The sequence below is a fragment of the Coenobita brevimanus genome, chromosome 28 (genome assembly GCF_032717465.1).
Source record: "Coenobita brevimanus isolate Jiangsu-jjx chromosome 28, ASM3271746v2, whole genome shotgun sequence".
Classification (NCBI taxonomy): Eukaryota; Metazoa; Arthropoda; class Malacostraca; order Decapoda; family Coenobitidae; genus Coenobita; species Coenobita brevimanus.
Genome location: NC_136981.1, coordinates 18387378 through 18409877, shown reverse-complemented (window position 1 = coordinate 18409877; position 22500 = coordinate 18387378). Strand labels below are relative to the sequence as shown.

The 22500-nt window shown below is 41.2% G+C and overlaps 1 protein-coding gene across 1 annotated transcript in view; it reads left to right on the top strand.

Annotated features, from left to right (window-relative positions):
* LOC145394753 (cytochrome P450 2L1-like) overlaps positions 1-22500 on the top strand; it is a 127171-nt gene that overhangs the window by 20530 nt on the left and 84141 nt on the right. The window contains exon 3 of the mRNA XM_080268534.1: positions 3708-3841. Coding sequence (XP_080124660.1) covers positions 3708-3841 — 134 coding nt within the window. The remainder of the gene's footprint in view (positions 1-3707; positions 3842-22500) is intronic.

Below are 22500 nucleotides of genomic sequence, written 5' to 3'. Positions count from 1 at the left end.
GTCGGTAGTTGAGTGGATTTTGTCTATTTCCTTTCTTGAATCAGGGGACAATATTTGCTTTCTTCCAAATATCAGGTAGTTTCCCTTGACTCAAGGATTTCTTGAAAATTAAAAATTATGGTTTACTTAACTCCTTTGCATATTCTCATAGTACCCAACATGAAATTTCATCAGGACCACTTGCTTTTCCTCTGTCTAATTTACTTAACTCCTCCTGTATTACTTTTTCTGCTATTTGTATATCTGGTAGTATGTGTGGACATGCATGTTCCACATAGTCCCTCTCAAATTTTTTTTCTTCTGTAAAAACTAACTGGAATTTCTTATTTAGTGCTTCACAAATATCTTTCTCTTGTGTATAAGTGATTCCCTCGTCCGTAATGGATTGTATTATATCTTTTACTTTGGTTTTGCTTCTGATGTAGCTGTAAAACAGCTTTGGTTGATCACTACTTTTAATTATTATATCCTCCTCAAACTGTTTTTGGGCTTCCCTTCTTATTCTTGTATAGTCGTTTCTTGCCTGTTTGTAGTTATTATACGCCCTTTCACTATTGTGTCTTCTGTATCTATTCCACAACAAATCTCTTCTTTCTTTTAATTTTTTACATTCTGTACTGAACCATTTCTGTATTTTCTTATCTGCTTCTTTGTGCAGTGGCATGTACTTCTGGACTCCTATTTCATAAAATTCACAGAATTTTTTAAATACAGCATTTAAATCTTGTCCTCTAAGCTCATTTTCCCAATCAACTTCTAAGAAATACTTCTTTAGGTCTTGATACTTTCCCTTTTTATAGTTTAGGCTCTTTTTGTAACTTTCATTGCTGTTAAGTATGTCATTTGCTATCCTGAAGATGTAGTTTAGTACTGCATGATCGCTTTTGCCGAGTGGAGGGTGATATAATAAACTGTCAATATCATTTTCTTGCCTAGTAAATATTAGATCTGGCACTGAAGGTACATCGAGTCCTCTTTTTCTGGTGGTTTCCCTCACATTTTGCGTTAGGAAAAACTCTTGCACGAGATCCAGGAGCTTTTGGTCCCAACAGCTTTCTTGGCTAATTATATCTAGAGTATTCCAATTTATATTTGTATTAAAATCTCCAGTTAGAATAATTCTTTCCGATTTCTCTTCCATTTTATGTAGTAATGCTCTTAAACTCTGAATTGTACTCTCTGCCAGGTCCTCATATTCGTCTCTTTCCCATGTGTTTGATCTCGGTGGCATGTACAAATTGGCTACAATTAGTTTCCCTTCAGATGTGTTGATCTCTACTGCAATCAGTTCTACTTGTCGTGGTATATCTAGTTTTATTTCATTGAACTTTAGATTTTTCTTAGTTAATATTATAATTCCTCCTCCTTTTTTAAAATTTCTGTCTCTTCTCCATATATTTTATTCCTCCAAGTTTAGTATGTCATTGGATATCCTTGGTGTTAGTTTTGTTTCAGTTAGGCATATTATTTGTGGTTCATTTTCTCTGACATAATCATTCATCTCTAGTAATTTAGATACCATTCCATCCACATTTGAGTACCTCAACTTTATCATCTTGCTTATATACTTGTCATGACATGGTTCTACTACCTTCCTCCTTTTTATTCCCTTCTGTTTGTGTATCACTTTCGTACCTGCAATCCTATTACTTTGTAAAAAAAAATTGTTCTTCTCCTCTTCTGATCTTCCCTCATTTTTTGTTTTTGCTTCCTCTCTCTTCTCTTTCAGTAATTCCAGTTCCTTCTGTGTTAAGCATCTTTTTATCCATACATTTTTGAACTTTTCTTTTTCCATAAGATTCTTTGCATTTTTTAGTATCTCATCCACAGCGTTTACACTCTGGAAAGTCACCTTTAGAGGTCTTGTCTTGCTTTTCTCGTATTTCCCTAACCTTTTGTGTTTCTCTATGTCTTTACTACAGATTTCCTCTGATACTTCTTTCAGTAAGCTCATCACATTTGCCATCTCCTTTTTGTCTCTTGTTATCTTGTTTTTTACTTCTTCCTCTTCTATACCAGTGATTACTATAGATTTGTTTATATCTACTGAATCTCTGACTAACTTTGAATTGTTTTGGATTATTCTTTTCACTTCCTGTTTAATGCTTTTTTCCTCGACCCTTGTTTCTAAGTCTTTCTTTACTTTGTGTGCGTGTGTGTGTGTGTGTGTGTGTGTGTGTGTGTGTGTGTGTGTGTGTGTGTTTCTCTGTCTCTCTCTGTCTGTTTACGTGTGTTTTGTTTCCCTGTGTGTGTGTGTGTGTGTGTGTGTGTGTGTGTGTGTGTGTGTGTGTGAGTCAGTTGGTTGGGTGGGTTGAGTTGATGAGGCTGATTTGGTGGGTGTGGTAGTTCGGTGCATCGATAGGGTGGTTGGACAGTGGTAATGGTTGAGGAGGGGTGGGGCAGTTGTTGGGTGTTGTGTGTCGAGTGGTTTTGGGTGGGTAGTCGGAGTAAATAAGTTAGTGAGTGGATGCGTTTCGTGGGCTGGGTGGGTAGGTGGCTGGATGTGTGTGTTGTTGGGGAGGGGTCTGTAAGTTAGGTTTGGATAAGATGAATTTGATGGATAAGTCGGGTTCAAATGGGTGAATGGGGTGGCGGAATGAATGGGGTTGGTTTCAAAAGGGTGAATGGGGTGGCGGAGTGAATGGGGTTGTGTAAGAAGGGTGGATGGGCGGTTGGGTCGGTTGGAGGAGTGGGTGGACAGGATGGGCAGGGTGAGGTGGGTGGGAAGTGTTCAGGGAGAGTTGAGAGGGTTGTGTGGATAGATGAGATGAATGGCATTGTTGGGTGACCAGGGCGGGTGGATTTCGTGAGTGAGAAGGGTGGGTGGAATCTGTGAGTGGTGAGGGTGGGTGGTAAGGGTCGGTGGGCAAGATAGAATGTCGGGAGGTGTGGGCAGAGTCGCCAGGGTGAGTGGGTACCATTGGTCGCCAGGGTGGCTGAGACAATTGTGTGGTTCGGGTGATCTAAGTGGATGGTTGGGTAGGGAGGCTGGATGGGTGCAGGGTGAAATAAATGAGTAAATGAGTTGAGTGACATTGCTGGGTGAACTTCGTGTGAGGCATTCGTGGATTAGCAGGGTGGATAGCAGGAATCGGTGGGCTGGATGGGTGGCAGGGGTGTTGTCGGTGGGTTGTGTTGGATAGGTTAAGTGGGTAGGTGGATAAGTAGGTGGGTGTATATGTGGTTGTCCAGATGACAATGCAAGAGAGGGACTTATCTGGCCATATAACTTTCAATTGTTACTTGGATTTTAGTCTATCACTTAGAACACATTGGATAAGTATATGGAAACCAGACTATATACATTAAGGCCATCGTATTGAAATCTGCTAAAACTTCGATATAATCACCTCTCATGGAACTGAAGATGGATTTGTGCACTTGATAATACACCTAATAGTAAGTTAAATGAAAGTAACAATACATAGGGCAAGATGTGAGAGTGAGCGAAGCTTCATATCTCCGATCCATCCGCACAACAAATCAGTGTTTCGTCGGGGTAAGGAGGGGGAGTTGGGGGGACTAGACGTCTGCGATTAACCTGACCTCTGGTGGTAGATTATCGTGTATCACGAATTTCTGTCTGGAGCAATACATACTGTATACGTCACTAGGATTTTTGAAGAGGTCGTAGATCTATGTCACTAGCATAGTATGGGTTAAGTTTGGTTTGGTCGGGTTAAACAGTACATCCCTTTGTGTTCCAGAGTACGGCTGGGCAGCAGAGTAGTGGTGGTGGTGTCAGACTATCAGCTCATGAAGGCAGCCTTCCGCAACCCCGCCTTACAGGGACGGCCAGATTTGTTGACATTCAAGATCTTTTCCTTGTTTGACAATTTAGGTAAGGAGAGATACCAACCCTTTAGCTTCCTTTTTTACGGCAATGTCCTTTTTCATAACAGGTACAGGTGGTCTGTATATTGCACTCTTCAATCTTGTGTGGTGCAGGGGCGGCTCATGATGTTCTTTTACATTCTTTTAAGTTAACTGGGATATATTATTTACATTGACTACCTAGTTCACATAGTTCAGAGGCAGAATAAGAGAATATTATGGCTCTAAATCCTGTTGCAGGACTTCTTCATGACTAGCATCATAGCCTTGTGTTAATCTGCTACAACTCACGATTAAAAATGGAAAGGTGATGATTTTAGTTCAAGTTAAAGGAAAGAGGAGGGTAGTTGTTCTCTGGAAAATTTAGTCATCTATGTAATGTAATGAAACGAATAGATAAAGAAATAAATAATAAATAAAGAAAAGACACTATATAGCATGACCGGTGATTTGGGAAATACAAGATGATGCAGGGTGAATATTGGTAATGCTGACTAAGCCGTCTCTGCAACACACAAATATTGGGTTGCGTTATATGTGGACCATCCTGTACAATTTCAAGCAAAGTTTCTGTTAGCTCCATCAACCCCGCCATGATGGAAAGATCGATTTTTTACTCATTCCAGATCTTTTCTTTCTTCGTGAGTTATTGGGCGAGTAAGGTAACATCCTTTTCATATTCCTGTTAACATCCGGAGAGTAAATAAGGATCAAAGTGAGTCCCAGGCATCTGAATGTGTCAAATGTGTCAAATCCTCTTCCAACCCCGTCAAACAAGGAAACCCAGATCTCTCTTCTTTTCAGATCTTCTTAAAGGGTCTGGGTAATGGTCCGGATTCCAGGTAATTAAGAGACTTCATGGCACATCTTTCTTCATGACTTAATTTTTAAAATAATGGATGGATGGATGGATGGATGGACAGTTGTTATTAAGGATCTTTCTTCATGACTGTTACTTTTTCTAAAAATGACAAGGTAAAAGTGATGAATACACGTGATGAGACGCATAGCCACAGTGCTTATCTCCATTACTTAGGCCTTTGAACCTGTGGCTGCTTTTCAACTCATATCTCTGTTATACAAGGCCATCTCATCACGGTTTTGCAGTTACCACCCTAACATGTCATCCTCCTACCTACCTATGTGTTACCTTCCTATCTCCCCTATGTGTTAACCTCCTACCTCCCCTACAAGTTATCTCCTCTATGTGTTACCTTCCCTAAATGTTACCCCAGGTTCATTTTACGTGCCAACTCACGAAGGGTGGATGGACACCTGAGTCGAGTGGCTCCAGTTTCCTGCACTTGGATCCGAACCCTGACACTGTCAGGCAGGCAGCCATCTCCCTCCTTATCCCTTGGTATGCCAGGTGACAAAACTTAACCCTGAATACCATGTTGGGTCTTGAAAGACCCCCAACTTAATTTTTGGATTTCTGCCATATGCACAAAGTTTAAATGTTGAATTTTATACATATGTTGCCCAGGACACGAAGCATGTACCCAGTTCACCATGTGTCCGTTTTGTGTTTTATATTTTTTTGTTTCTTAATGAAAGTAAAATTTTCATAATGTTCTTCAAAATATTTGAAAGTTCGAACATGTAATGAATAATCTATATATCCATCGGTTGCCAAATGCCTTAATCCCATAAGGGTTAGCCACAAACAAATCGCCTCCATGTTGCCCTGTCCCCCGCCATTTCACTGCCCTGCTCCCAGCCTCATACTCTTCTCCATGTCACAAATTTGCGACATTATATAAATACTCCCATTCGTGACACTGTATTATTATGGGAAGTCACAAGCTCTAGTGAAAGACCCAGTGTGTTTAACTCAGTTTAACCTTTCTTGTATGCACTTTGATTGGGGTGGTTTTCAGAACATTCATCACTGCTCCATAAGTGACTGTTCTTATGCGCGATTTTGTGCTTCACTGAGTGAATTTATCATGTGTGTATACCATTAGCCCCACCTATTAACCATCGAAGTCAGGCCACGCTCACTTCCACTGAACATGCTTCTGTGGTACCAGGCATGAAACATATTGTTTTAGTTAGAAAGGGACTTTCATTAAGGATAGACGCACACCACAACGAGGATTCCCGAGGATTTGACTATTCCAGAGCTGTGGGCTTTAGCTCGGTGATGCCATGCCTCTCCGCTCACTGTAGTTAGAATTTAGTGATGGACAGCTGAGAGAGAGATGGATAGTGCATGTCTTGACCTGTGGATCATCTGTCGTTCCAGGAGATCACCCATTTCTCCGTTGCCAGCCCAGGGAATGTGGATGTTGCAATGGAGGAGCAGGCAGGAAGATCGTCGAAGATTACCCTCCTCATTTTGCAGTGTCTTAGCAGCAGCTCCAGTCTACAGCCCTGTGACTCCACATCACCAATTATTAACAGTACCTTTTTCTGTTCTCAATGTTTAACCCGCCTCATCCCGAAGATTTTTCACCAATGGCCTCGCCGAATTCTGGCAGATTTTCATTTTTGTTGGGGGGGGGGGCTAAAACCTCAGCTTTTTATGAGAAACATAAAAAATTCAGAGAGAAATTCCTCACGTGAGCTTAAAAATGCCGGTACAGGTGACCATATCCTCACCTGGCATCATGTTCTATCAAGCCTGGCTTCATAGAAGACGTTTTCTATAGGAGGGGTACGTATTCCAAACCACTCAGAATAGGTAGATATTTATTTATTTGGTACTAATTTATATGTAGTACAAGAGTATATTGGTTTTCACACAGTATTATAGGCGATATAAGCATTGTTTCACTCAAGAAACACATCAACATAACACACTTTGTTTGGCAACATTACCTGCTCATCACTTCTGATAATTTCTTCCCCTAACGCCACATAAATTTTGTCCTCCACATTGTCATCGATTGGGGAATCACTCTTGCCTTGAATTTCGTACCGTGGCACGACATGTCTTTACTGGCCAGGTCACTAGTAACAGGTGAGTTGCTGAGACAATGGTGTGCAGGGGAGGCGGGAGGTCACGTGGGTTAAGGCAATGTAACCACCTGGCCTCGGGTAGAGGAAGGTTTCCAGTGTATGAGTACCAAAAATCAAGTGCAAAAAATGAAAAATATGCAAATGATGGGCCTTGCAATTACAGCGTGTTTATAAATGTCAATGGGAGTCACAGTGACAAAACGTCCAGGCGCATATGTACGTCAACAGGATGCGGTAGATTAAGAGCATTATCTTTGTATGACTGATTGAGTGAATTTACTTTGCCAGAGATTCAGAGTTTACTTGCTGAAGCTCCCTTGGAACGAAAATTTATTTTGTTATAATTAATACATTTACAGTTCCTCTCTTTGAGCTCAATTAAATGTAATAATCGTGTTTGATTTCTCCACATTATTCTTACTTAATTTGCTTACTCCCAGTTTGCACACACTTCTTATGTTAATCATGACTGGTAGTTAGGCCAGTTCTTTTGTATTGGTTCATAACAAATCCTTCGTGCCAGCCAGAGGTTAGCATCAGTAAGAACCTGTTTATCATCATCTTATTATTATTATTATCATTATTATTATTATTATTATTATTATTATTATTATTATCATCATCATCACTATTATTAGTATTAGTGATTGTCAAGAGGCAAGGGTGGCACTTTCTCAGAGGCCAACAGTATCAGCAATTCAGCATTTATGAGTGATTAGTTTCCCCTGTGTACTGTTGAGCATGTTTACCAAATTCTTGTCTTCAGAAAATCAGCAAAGTAAGCCAGCATAAGGTGAAAACTTACTACTTGATTTTATAAGTTGATTTCCTTTTGATAAGTGGTGACTTTTCTCCCACAAGTAGGAGACATAATATGCAATATATTCTTTTCCTCCCAGCAACAGACTTGTGATTATTAAGTTATTTATTCCATTACACTGGTTATTTACCCCAATATGTTAACCTCCCCCCATGACAATTGGTGACCTTGCCAGGATAATAACTCCTAGCACGATCTTATTCCAGGATAATAACTCCTAACTCTGGCATTACAGTTATTATGAAATAATAATAAACTCACTCACTCACAGCTAGTTATTAGTTATAGTAACTGTAGTTTATAGGCACTAGCTTACTGGTGCTGATTGTTAGTTTAGCAGGCCATTTCCTGCTTCATTAACCCATTGAGAACTTAACTCGATTTTAGTATTTTACTCTTGCTAATGTCAGACAATTTTTTCGCCCCTGGGAAGCCTGGCACTCAACACGATGATTTTTGTGAGTCTCTCCCCAGTTAGTTGGTGGATTTCTTTTTCTTGTTTACCAGTTTTATGTAGATTTAACTGGTCACCATCAGCCCGTGCCTATATTCTTAAATTAGAATAATTAACATTCGACTGCAAAACTGCACAGTTCAAAGATTAGTTTTAGTTCACTCAGAATGAGCTAGTCCCATGACTCCCAACCTGTTTATACAGGAAGCCAAGGGTATGGGATTTAATGATCCCTAGGAAAGTGAGATTGTTTCTGGCGTGTATTCGAGCAGCATCTCCACTTTATACAGGTTCAGCAGTGGCAGTTGTTACGTCAGGACCTCTGATATAACAATAAGCAAACATTAGGTTTAGTTCACTTAGACTGAGTCAGTACCATGGCTCCTAACCTATTCATACAGGAAGCCAAGGGTATGGGGTTTAATGATCCCCAGGAAAGTGGGATTGTTTCCCACGTGTATTCTGTTAGCATCTCTTTTCAATAAAGGTTCAGCAGTGGCAGTTGTTATGCTAGAACCTGTGTTTGACCTAATTATAGGTATATAACATTAATATTAACTCTCTCTGTCCCAGCGAGATATCACCATGGCTTCTAACCTGTTCATACAGGAAGCCAATGATATGGGGCTTAATGATCCCCAGATCAGTGAGATTGTTTCCTGAGGCACATAATCAGGTAGCATCTCTATTTTATACTGGCTCAACCAATGCAATTGTTATGCCAGAACTTTTGCCCAAATTTTAGGGAATCTTAATGGTACCAAGCATACTTGTACCATAATCTTAGTTTAGATGTTGTCCAAGAGTAACAGTCTGACCTGACACTTGCCATAGTGCATAAGAAACTCGAGGATAATGTGATTACGCATTCACAGGGAGGTCAAGCCAGGCTCCTTTATAAACAAGGACGGCTGTACCATGAGTCACAAACACCCCAGGACGAGGTTCGACTCCAGTTTATCATTCCCACAAATTGCAGCTGACCAGTGACCAAACTGGGTCATTTATCAGTGATGGGGGGTCACATGAACAAAAATAAAACCCTTGACCATATCCACACTGACTTTTTCTGGCCAGGAATGGGACATGAAAAAAGCTTGTGCATTCTTTTGATGTATGTCATTGTACCACTAGTCACGGACACATCCATCCCGCACCATTGGAATCCATGCCCATAATCTCTGAGCCATTTGAAAGAGAGGGCAGTGACACTGTAGGCGCAGACCTGATGTTTTGCCTGCTAACTGACGACAAACACAGGCAACTGTTGTACGATGGGTTCTGTAAGACAGGCATCCTCTGTGATTTAGGCAATCCAAGTACTAGCTTGGTTCCCAGTTAGTAGTGTACCAGAGAGACCTGACATCTCTGGTCCTACAGGACACATTATACATACGAGTATATATTGCAAGTTTAGAGGAAAGTTCAAGAATCCCGCAGAGGCATTCCGAGGCTGTCTGAATTACCTTGTAGTGCCTCTAGAAATGTGGGCCTTTCTGAGGATTCCCAGAGAAGACGTGCTGTCCACATGAGTGTTCACACCCAAGCTGGGTTTTAAAATGTGATCTACCTGAGTTTGCATAGGGATTCTCAGCTTACCAATATTAATCGTAAGTGTAGAGTTATAAGGGTAAGAATGCTTTTAGGATGTCCCATTGCACGGGAAAAAATACTGCCAGACAGTACTTAGACTAGGAGCATATGCACAGAGCCCTGAGTTAAGGGTCACAACTCTTACTTTCGACCTGTGACAGGATGTGGGTCACTGAGGGCCCTGTTAGTTAATTAGTATCTGTCGGGATCTTTTTAACCCCTAAACCGCGGGCTTGTTTTGCTTTGACTTGCGGCTCCCGTGGGGATATTCGCGCTCCGACAGACTCTAAAAAGATATTTGCCAATAATCAGTTATTAGTCCTAGAATATTTAAATTATATATGCTTATGGCACATACCTTCTGCTTTCTCCTGGGATGTTTGCTGAGCCTTCGTCGAGTACCGTAGGACCTCTGAAGTTGCGTAACGAAGTCTCCACTTTACACTTCCCGACAATCCGTAATATGATTACCACAGTCTGATATTATCACTAGAAACACTATTCTATGATTCCCAAATAGTTTGGAATCCATACTCCAATAAAAAAAAAACACTGTGAAAGCAATGATAATTACGAGGGCGTATGACCTTCCCACTTGCGATCGTTCGCCGCTGGTGTTCTGTCATTTATTATTCATAAAACTCCTCACACTTTATATTTCTATTACTATATAACACTTATATATATCTACAGTCTTTATCCATAAGTTTCCTTCAGTAATAGTAGTTTATTGTCATTGTAGGCATTCAATTTCTCTTTCAGTAAAATAAGTAGCATTCACTTTCTCGTCCTGTATACTAGCGTTGAGAGTGAATGTCACTTTCACCTTCACTCTCATAACTCATAGTATTCATACATGCTAGAGTGAAACTTTCACTTTCATTACTCCTAGTATATATACTCGTATTCTTATAATACTACCCATTTACATTTCTATTTACATTCTCTATTTTATTTACATTATTTACATTTCTATTTTATTTACACTGTGTTAGGCACTGTCACTTGTAGTAACTTATAAAACTATTTTCCACTGTTCATTTATATTTATGTTCATTGCTTTCACTTGCTGTTTACACATTATTTACACATTATTTACATTTCCACTTGCACTGTTTTACTCACCAGAAAGATCATAGTCACTCTCTATCATTTGTCAGCCCTTTACCTCTTTCCACATGAGGTTTAGAAGGGGGTAGAGGTCACAGGGCCCTTTGCATGGAGCTAAAAAGCAGCAGAATTTGACAGGCACGAATCCGACGTACTTTCACCTTGAAAGACGACAGTAAACTGATACTGATGGCCTGCCTCTAGGGGGAGTGCAATACTGCCAACGTCAGCCTTGTGACACTTGCTAATATATAGCTATGAAATGATTGGCAGGAAATCTAAATAATACATAATAAATTAGGTAGTTCCAGGTGAATGTAAATATCACTTAGGCTTCTCCCTTCCCTCCTTATATATATTTTTATTACGAGAATAGATTATACGGCATATTTCGAGGGGAAATAATCAGCGAAAATTAGCGAACGAGTGCACGTGAGGTGTTGTCAGGTGATACTTAGCCAATTCCAGGTGTATGGCACTATCACTTACCTTATTTCTTTTTTATATATATTATTTGGTATAAGAATAAGGCATAGGGCTTATTTCAATGGATGAAATCAGTGGAAAATTCCAGGGAAGATTTACTTAGCGTAGAATACAGTGTGGGCCTGCAATAATTAGGTAGTTCCACGTGAATGTAAATATCACTTAGGCTTCTCCCTTCCTTTCTTATATATATTTTTATCACGAGAATAGATTATATGGCATATTTCAAGGGGAAATAAACAGCGAAAATTAGCGAACGAGTGCACGTGAGGTGTTGTCAGGTGATAATTAGCCATTTCCAGATGTATGGCACTCTCACTTAACTTATTTTTTTTCTGTATATATTATTTGGTATAAGAATAGGGCATAGGGCTTATTTCAATGGATGAAATCAGTGGAAAAGTCCAGGGAAGATTTACTTAGCGTAGCACGGCCAGGCAGGTGAGAGGAGAGGGTAATGGAGGGGAGGTAGGGAGGGGAGTCAATTACGGGGAGAAATGGCTAAATTGTCAACAATGGATGGGAGTACAGATGAGATTAGGAGTGCTGACTAGTGTTGGACATTGGCAGTAATGATAGATGATACAAGCCACCACTTGAAAGCCCGGGCGAATTCAAAATAACACAGAATCACAAAAGTGACGCTCCGCGGTATGATCCCTTGCTCCCAAGCATCACAAAAGTGATGCCCCGTGGTTAAGGGGTTAATGAACCAGGGGTTGATGTAGCAGGTGGTGTTTCAGTTGAAGTGAAGCATGGTCTCGCAGACAAGAGAAGGCGCTGGTGCCTGATTGAATGCTGTCTTCCTTGAAAGTGCCAGGCATGGCTCTGGACCTCACCTCTTATATTCACACTGTGTCTATGCGTTAACCAGGGAACACCTTGTTCTCTGGTTAATAGAGATATAGGTTTAACCAGTAAACTGCAGGTGTCTTTAGCAATTTCGGCAATCCTAGGACTAGGACGTTTCCTGGTTAATAATCTATCTAATATGAAATTGATAGCGACCTCAAATGTATGAAACTCTGGCTGTCACTCAAATTTTTCAGCTAGGGTGTACCTTTCGTAGCAAATCCACTGACTACTAGGGGGAAGGTAATTACAATTAAATACAAATTGTTTGTCACATCAACCCTATTGGTGCTCCACCCTGATTGATTTCACAGGTACAGTTGGTGGGTGGAGCAGTTTTGCTGTGCAGGTTCAGCAATAGGTGTAGTAGTTTTGTTGTGCAGGTCAGCTGATCATCTTTGCCACACGCTGCTGCCTCTTCTTCTCTGCCCTTGTTACCTCGATATTATCATTAATTTGTGTTATACCATTTTACATGGAGGAACAAGTTACCACAACTGTCACATCTACACCGTGTATCACACACCACGGTACATAAAGATTAGTTGTGAAATTAAATGTAGCAAACTTTCACTCAGTTTTACCCAAGTACAGGTTTTTCGCCATTGTCACAGAGTTTTTTCCCTTAAGTTTGCTTTTATTAACGTGAATATTAGGTTTTCACCTTTACTGACGACAGTGATATTCTGTAGCAGGATGGTACACACGCCACAGTGTGAGTCGTGTGTATCTGAGTTAGTATGTACATATATCCTGTCAATTTTTTCAGAAAAAATTCAATTTGATGGGGCATAATGTCACAAACTCGCGAGACTGTGTTACTGCACCAATTGGTGACACTGTAATATTATGTGAAGCCTCAAACTCTAGTGGAAGACTCAGTGTGTTTTGCTTAGTTTAACCGTCCTTGTGTGCACTTTGGAATGGTTTTTCGGAACATTCGTCACTGCTCCATAGGTCACTGTTCTTATGCATGACATAGTGCTTCACTGAGTGAATTTATTGCGTGTGTATATCGTTCGCCCCACCTCTTTTAACCCTTGAAGTTAAGCCACACACACTTTCGGTGAACATGCCTCTGTAGTACCAGGCATGAAAACAGATTGTTGTAGTTGGAGAGGGACGTTCATTAAGGACAGATGTGCATTGTGGAGAGGATTCCCAGGGACCTGACTCCTCCTGAGCTGTGGACCTGAGCTCGGCAACGCCATGCCTATCCACTCACCGTAGTTAGTACTTAGTGATGGACAGCCAAGAGAGAGATGGATATCACATATTTCGATCTGTGGATCGTCTATGATTCCAGGAAATCACCCACCTCTCTGTCGGTAGCCCAGGGAGTGTGGACATATCAACGGAGGAGCAGGTAGGAAGAGTGTCAAAGACTACCCTCCTCGTTTTGCGGTGTCTTAGCGGCGACTCCAGTCTACAGCCCCGTGACTCCATTTCTCCAGTTAACAGTACCTTTTTCTGTTCTTTAGGTTTAAGAGTATTATGCAGCATGACTGATTGAGTGATTTTACTTTGCCTGAGGTTCTGAATTTACATGCTGAATCTCCCTTGAATGTAAATTTATTTTGTAATTACTATATTTACAGTTCCTCTCTTTGAGCTCGATTAAATGTAATAATCGTGTTTAACTCTCCACATTGTTCTTACATAATGATTAATCATGATTGGTAAAGCCAGTTCTTTCGTATTGGTTCATAACAAATCCGTTGTGCCAGTCAGAGGTTAGCATCAGCAAGAACGTATATATTAATAATATTATTATTAATATTATTATTATTATTGACTCTTTCTCACAGGTCAACAGTATCAACAATCCAGCATTCGTGAGTGATTAGTCTTCGCTGTGTGCTGCTGAGAAAGTTTATGAAATTCTCGTCCTTAGAGAATCGGCGAAGTAAGCCGATGTCATATGCACGGAGTGACTTTATGCTGGAAGTTACCGTTCCCTTCTCTGTTAAGCCTAAATTAACCTAACCTAACCAAGCCTAACGTAACCATAACCTAACCTTATCCTAGATCAACCTAACCTAATTAAACCTAAACTAAACTAATCTTAATTCACGAAATGACTCATTTCACAATCTGCCTGTAACATACATATGTATCTTTATTTATATTTATCCATATATCGACCTGTAGTTACCTACAGGCCGATAAGACATCCAACTATCTTTCTGACACATGTATTTCATAAGATGTTGTTGATAAATGGCACAAAATATGAGATAACATGCGGATACTTTCAAAATAGAAGCTGAATGGCCACTCGGTGCATGCGCACTGAGCGGAGTGGTAACTTTCAGCATGTCACTCCGTGCATATGACACCGGCATAAAGGGAAAACTTATTACTTGATTTCATAAGTCGATACCCTTGTGATAAGTGGCGATTTTCCTCTTCTACCATAAGTAGGAGAAATACTCAATATATTCTTTTCCTCCCAGCAATAGCCAGGTAATCTTTGAAGTATTTATTCCATTAGATTAGGAATTTACCCCAGTATCTTAAACCCCCCGTGACACTCCACTCCATCTCTCCATATCATCCTCGGCCTCCCCCCTCCCTCTCCCACCTCTACCTCACTCACATACATTCTCCTCGGTAGTCTCTCTCTCTCCATCCTCTCCATATGGCTAAATCACATCAGTGTATTTCTCCTTATGCTTAATATCACACACACATCCACACCGCAATGCTCCTTCATTTCCTCATTTGTCAGTTTGTCTCTCCATGTGACTCCACATACTCATCCCAAATAACTCATTTCCATTACTCTTCCTTTTGACATGTGTCCCTCCAACAAGGTCCAAGCTTCACTTCCATATGTGAGAGTTGATATCACAATGCTGTCATGCAGTGACTTTTTTACTTCCTTGCTCACTTCCCTGTTTCTAATCTCTGCTTTCAAAGAACCAGCAACCTTTCTTCCTTATTGTAACCTCTGAAGCATTTCACCCTCTAAACTTTTATCCTTACTCATCATACTACCCAAGTACTTAAATGGATTAACATTTTCCATTTCCTCCTCGTCCACCCTCATGCACATTCAGTGACTTCATTTTTCTCAAAGACCGAAGCTTTACTCTTCCCTACTTTCACCTTTAGATTTATTTTCTTACACATTCTCCCAAACTTATTCGCCAAGGCTTGCAGCTCCCTTTCGCCTGCACTTAACAACGCAGTATCATCTGCAAACAACAGTACAGGGATTTTCCAAACACTGCCCTCTCTCAGTAGAGTCGCTCCAGCATCCACCGCTTTACCTTGTATCTCTTTTACAACCCCACACATATACAGACTGAACAACCATGGAGACATGACACATCCTTTTTTCAATCCAATAGAAAATTTCATTCAGTTCACTGTCCACACGCACTGCAGTCTAAGCACCCTCATACATATTCTTCATGGCATTCACTAACTTCCCATTTACTCTGTATGTTCTTAATACTTTCCACATTCCAAGCCTATCCATCTTGTCATATGCTTTCTTCAAATCCACGTAGGCCGTATACAACTTCGTTCCCTTCTCTAGAAACTTTTCCACTAAAAACCTACGAATGAATATTAGATCTGCACAACTTTTTCTCTTTCTAAGACCTCCCTGTACTTCGCTAACTAATTCCACTGTTATTTCCCTAACTCTGTTAATATGTATCCAACCATATACTTTTCCCATTACACTAAGAAGACAAATGCCAATATGATTATCAGACACTTCTTTTTCCCCACTTCTTTTGTACAGGGGAATAATTATACCTGACTTCCAATCCACTGAGACTCTACCTTCCTTCCAGGCCAATCTGCACACCTTCTACATCCATTCTACTGCTATCTCTCCCCCATGCTTCAGCCTTTCACCACACACTCCAACAATTCCTGGGGCTTTCCCATTTTGATTTTCTTCATTGCCTCCACAACTCCCATCCTACTGATTTCTTCCTCTCTTCTCATATCCCTTCATCTCCCAGCCATTCCCCAGCACCTTTTACTCACATTACTTTCAGTATTTCCTTGTGTTCTCTCCATCTCCTCACTTTTTTCCTCCCTTCTCTACAAGCAATATACCATTTTTCTCTTTCACTCCTTGACTAACTTCTTTGTCACCCTGACTAACTCTCTTTATCTCTTTCCAGAACATTTTCTTACAATTCTTCCACTTTACACTCAAATTCCTTCCAAATTCCTCATCCATTCTCTTCTTTCTCTCTCTCATTATTCTTTTCACCTCTCTCTTCCGTCTCTCAGTTTCCTTCACTCACCTGTTTCTCATCCACTGACTATATGCTTTCTTCTTTTGCGCCACAGCCTGTCTCACCTGTTCATTTCACCATGCTGTTGCTTGCACCTTTCTCTTCACCCCACACACCACCTCATATGCTGCACAGATTTCTTTTGTGAATATCTTGCACACACCTTCCACATCCACCATCTGCTCCAAATCATATTTACCTGTTCGCTCTTCCTTTTCTCTCGTATATTCTGCCTTTTTTTTTTTTTCCATCCTCTTGCAACCTTTCTACGCTCCTTGTATGAACTACTTCCTCCTGTTCTTCCCTTCTATTCTTCCATTTAATTTTGAACCCTGACTTTCACCATCACCAAGTGGTAATCAGAAAGTCCACTCCCCCAACCTCTGTATGCTCTTGCATCCATTACACATCTTCTCATTCTGTCATCCACACACACATAATCAGTCATTGCCTTCGGTTCCTTCAGTTCTCCACCCACCCTTCTCATCACTCTCCACGTATACCTGTGAATCATTTACTGTCTAAAGAGGGTATTGGTTATCACCAACCCCTCCCTACACAAATGTCCACTAGAGCACTGTCATTCTCAAACACTTGTGCAGGTACACCCAACTCACCAACTACTCCATCCACCTTCATATTCCCTACTTTTCCATTCATATCTCCAATCAAAAACTCAATCTAATTCCTTTAAAACTTTTCCATGCACGCTTCCACATTTGTCCAGAAGTCTTCTTTCACTTTGGATACATGATCTTGCATTGACACACACACACACACACGCACACACACACACACACACACACACACACACACACACACACACACACACACACACACACACTGACACACACACACTGACACACACACACACACACACACACACACACACACACACAGTCGTCCACATCTGTAGTCCAACTTTCAATCTTACCCATACATTCTTTGCACCAACTGATCCGTACTCTCTTATATTCTCCCTCCGTCTCTTGCATACAACAATACTCATTCCTTCTTTTGCCTTCTTATTCTCACCTACTCCCGTGCATATAAATCATCAATACACCCAATCCCTGACAGTGTCACCTCTCCATTTAGTGTCGGTTATTCCACATACATCCACTTTTGCACCCCCAAGCACCTGGACAATCTCTCTCATTCACCTCAAGCACCTGGACAATCTGTCTCATTCACCTCAAGCACCTGGACAATCTTTCTCATTCACCTCATCATTCACACCCCATTCCATGTTGCAATCCATACCATGTCCTTTATCCGGTCCCTTGTCGTCACCTGTAGGTCAGTCCTGGTCCGAGGCTTCTTGTTCGTCTTTTGAGTTAGTTGTTTTCCTCGAAGAGGCACTAATCGTCTGCCAACCCACTTGCTGTCACGTAAGGAACACTTGTTGGTTGGTTATAAGGTTAAACTCCAGCATTGTCAGCAATAATATGGCATATATTACTATGTTATATAATTCCTTTTATTTCAGAATGCTTTTAACATACTAAAACAAGTGTATTATTAGTTATAATACCAATGAAAAAAAAGCAACATCATGAAAATAAAATGATGCAAAAAAATTGGTTGAATCTATGTTCAGAAGATAAACAAGATTGACCTTCCTTCTCACTACCTCTGCTCTCATTAACCTTATTTAGTTAGTTACCTATTTTTATTGTATCGCCACAATAAGGAAGCTTCACCATGTGGCCGAAGCCACTGGTCATTAAGAAATACATATATACATATGCATTTATACATAATGTACATCCATCCATCCATCATCCAATCCTACAGTGCCCCATGAGAAGCGTAGGAGCTCGGGGCTAGGCAGTTAGTTCCGACACTTAAGATGAGAGTGAACAAAATGTACACACACACACACACACACACACACACAGACATATATATATATATATATATATATATATATATATATATATATATATATATATATATAATTATATATTTGGAGTTGGTATCACAATACTATCATGCAGCAACTTTGTTTGGGAAGGCGGTGGCTCAGTCGGTAGAGAGGTGGCCTACAGTCCTACTAGACCCAGGTTCAAATCCCCACTGGGGTAGCGAACAGTTTAAGGATTTGAATTTCATGTAAAGCAGACTTTACTGATCTACCAGAAGACCCGCCGACATGTCGTAAAAATACCCCCACTGATACCAATACACCAGTCGTGTATGAGACAGCCCTAGCATGTATTGAATATGGGTGGTGGGTGTTAGCGCCGAAGTGGTGACATGTAGAGGTGTATGGTATGTACGAGGACTCTTGGGCCTTGGGAGCAGGCTGTGAAGCCTATGCTTAAAGTCGAGCACATTACATATATATATATATATATATATATATATATATATATATATATATATATATATATATATATATATATATATAGGTGCAGTATATCTATCTATCTATATATATATTTTTTTTAACTTTCTTTTCTAGTGGGGATGGTAGTGAATTTAAGTCAATGCGGCCACGATGGTTGACAAATATAACGCCGCCACTGAAATGGATCGGAGTGTGGTAATCCAAATGGAAACATCACGTAATGTGATGCTCTCACACCTTTTAGACCCGCACTGGCGAGGCGGAAACGAGACCTCGATCTTAGATGCGTTTGATTGACCTGATGGTATATTACAATCTGTCATTCTACAAAATTTCTTAACCATCATGGCCGTATTAACTTACATTCACTGGCATCTCCATGCATTGGGTCTGAGAGTGGGAATCCGAAAGGGAACATCACGTAATATGATGCTGTCACACCATTTAGACCTGCAGTGGTGAGGCGGCTACAAGACCTCTCTCTTAGATGTGTTTAACCAACCTGATGGGATATTAAAATATATACATACAGTATATATATACACATACATATACATACACCCATACATACATATATACTTTCACACATACAGTACATACACACCTACATATACACATTATGCACATACATATGTGTATATATATACCCCCCTGGGGGTAGGGGGGTTTCAAGAATACTCCCCCAGTATCCCTGCTTGTCGTACGAGGCGACTAAAAGGGTTGATGGTGGGTTAGTGCCCCACCCCATAAAAAGAACTAACTAAAAAAGTGAACAAAGCGCCTCGGACCCGGACGGACCATACGTTGACGACTAAGGAACGGACGAAGGACATTCTTAGGGTGGGAACGTGGAATGTGAGAGGAGTGAATGATGAAGTGAAAGAGAGAGAGATTGTTCAGGTGCTTGAGGATGCAAAAGTGGATATATGTGGATTGACTGAAACTAAATGGCAAGGTGAAAGGTGAGAGAATGGGAATATGGTTTAGGTATATGTGCAGGATTCAATGAAAATGAGAGGGCAAGAGAGGGGGTATGTCTGATGATAAGCAAGAAGTGGAAGGAGTATATAAGAGTGTATGGAACAGTGGGTGCAAGGATTGTATGGGTGAGGATGAAAGTAGGTATACAAGCGTGGGCGATTGTATGTGTGTATGCCCCGACAGAGGATCGAGTGGCAAGAGTGAAAGATGAGTTTTGGGCGAGTGTAGAAGCGTGTATGGACAAGTTTGAGAGGAGAGAGAGAGTGCTGTTGATTGGAGACATGAATGGCAAAGTTGGGAATGTACAAGTGGATGGAGTGGTTGGTCAGTGGGGTGTGCCAGCTGACGTAGATGGGATTTTTTTTTTTTTTTTTTTTTTATGTGTCCGACTCTGGGCAAAGGCTCAGGGCCTATTTCTCGAGGGCAGTCACCTACCCCAAGGCCCAGTAGTCCTCCTACACCTCCACATGTCACCACTTCGGCGCTAACACCCACCATCCATATTGAATACATACTAGGGCTGTCTCATACAGGACTGGTGCATTGGTATTAGCAGGGGTACTTTTACGACATGTCGGCGGGTCATCTGGTACATCAGGAAAGTCTGCTTTTAGGAAATTCAAATCCTTAAACTGTTCCCTGCCCCAGCCGGGATTCGATCCTGGGTCCATTAGGACTGCAGGCCGCCTCTCTACCGATTCAGCCACCGCTTTGGTGGACATCTGTGCTTGTAAGGGGTTGGCAATAGCCAACACCTACTTTCAGCATAAGATGATCCACCGGTATACATGGAGAGTAATGAGGAGGATGGATGGTGAACTTGTTGAACGAAAGGCAATGATAGACTACGTGTGTGTGGATGAGCGAATCAGAAGACAAGTGTTGGATGCAATAGTGTGGAGAGGGTGGGGGAATGGAGTCTCGGACCATCACTTAGTGATGGCCAAGGTAGAGCTGCAAAGAAAGTGGTTGAGGAGACGAAGGGGAAAACAGGAGGAAGCAACTCCTGTGAGAAGAGTGGAGAAATTGCAAGATAGTGAGAAAATGACAGAGTATAAGAGCATAGTGGAAGAAAGACTGGGAAGGTATGAGCTAGAGCAGATGGAAGGGGTGGAAGACGTATGTAAGATATTCACAGAAGAGATAGGCGCAGCGTGTAAGGCAGTTTGTGGAATGAGGAGGAGATGGAAGGGTGTGCAAGGGACAGCATGGTGGAATGATGAGGTGAAACGAGCTGTGGAACAAAAGAAGAAGGCATATAGTGAATGATTAGCGAGTAGAGGTAGGGGAGAAGATGAGAGAGAGAAGAGAGAGGTATATGTGAGCAGGAGAAGGGAGGTGAAGAGACTGGTAAAGGAGAGTAAAAAGAAAGTGGATGAGGAGTTTGGGAGGAATCTGAGTGTGAAATGGAGGGGGAGTAAGAAATTGTTTTGGAAGGAGGTAAAGAAAGTAAGGCAGTGTGAAAGGGGAAATAGTAGGGGAGTGAAAGATAGGAATAATAGATTATTGGTGGAGAAGAGAGAGAAACTGAGGAGATGGAAGGAGCACTTTGAGGATTTGTTGAATGTGGAGAGTGAGAGCAGTGCAAGTATATGTGGTTGGGGAATGGCTGGGAGAAGAAGAGATGAGAGGAGGGAGGAAGAGATCAGTAGGGCAGAAGTAGAGGAATCGATGAAGAATATTAAGTTGGGAAAGGCCCCAGGAATTGATGGAGTGTTTGGTGAAATGCTTAGGTATGGGGGTGAGATTGTTGTGGAGTGGATACGGAAGTTGTGTAGATTGGCTTGGGAAGAGGGAAGGGTTCCAGAGGACTGGAAATCAGGTATAATTGTTCCTTTATACAAAGGAAAAGGAGAGAGAGAAGTATGTGGTAACCATACGGGTATTTGCCTACTTAGTGTGACTGGTAAAATATATGGTAGAATACTCATAGATAGGGTTAGGCATATGACAGGAGCTAGTTGGAGAAGAACAAGGGGGATTTAGGAAGGCAAAAGGGTGTGTAGATCAGATATTTGTTCTAAGATGTTTAGTGGAGAAGTATCTAGAGAAGGGAAGGAAAGTGTATGCTGCCTTCATGGACTTGGAGAAAGCTTATGACAGAATAGATAGGCAAGGTATGTGGAAGGTATTAAGAATATATGGAGTGGAGGGGAAATTGTTGAGTGCTGTGAAGAGTATGTACGAGGGAGCTAGGGTTACGGTGCGAGTGGATGGTGAGCTGAGTGAGTTCTTTGATCTCAATGTGGGACTGAAACAGGGTTGTGTGATGTCTCCATGGCTGTTTAATATATACATGGATGGGGTTGTAAAGGAGGTGCAGGGTAGGGCAGTGGATGTGGGGGTGGCTCTAATGAATGAGGGTGAGATTTGGAAGCTTCCGGTGTTGCTGTTTGCTGATGATACAGTATTGTTGAGTGAAGATGAATTGGAGTTGCAAGGTTTGGTGAATGAATTTGGGACAGTGTGTAGGAGGAGGAATCTGAAAGTTAATGTAAACAAAAGTAAAGTTATGCTGTTTGAGAGGAATGAAGTCACAGAGTGTGCAGTGAGGTTGGATGGTGAGGATATGGAGAATGTGAGTGCATTCAAGTACTTGGGTAGTGTGATGAGTAAGGATGGACTTTGGGAGATGAAGTGCGTGAAAGGGTACAGCAGGGAAGGAAGGTCGTTGGTACACTGAAAGCAGTGATGAGAAATAGGGAGGTGAGTATGGAAGTTAAGAAGTCGCTGCATGATAGTATTGTGATTCCTACCCTGACGTATGGAAGCGAGGCATGGACCTTGC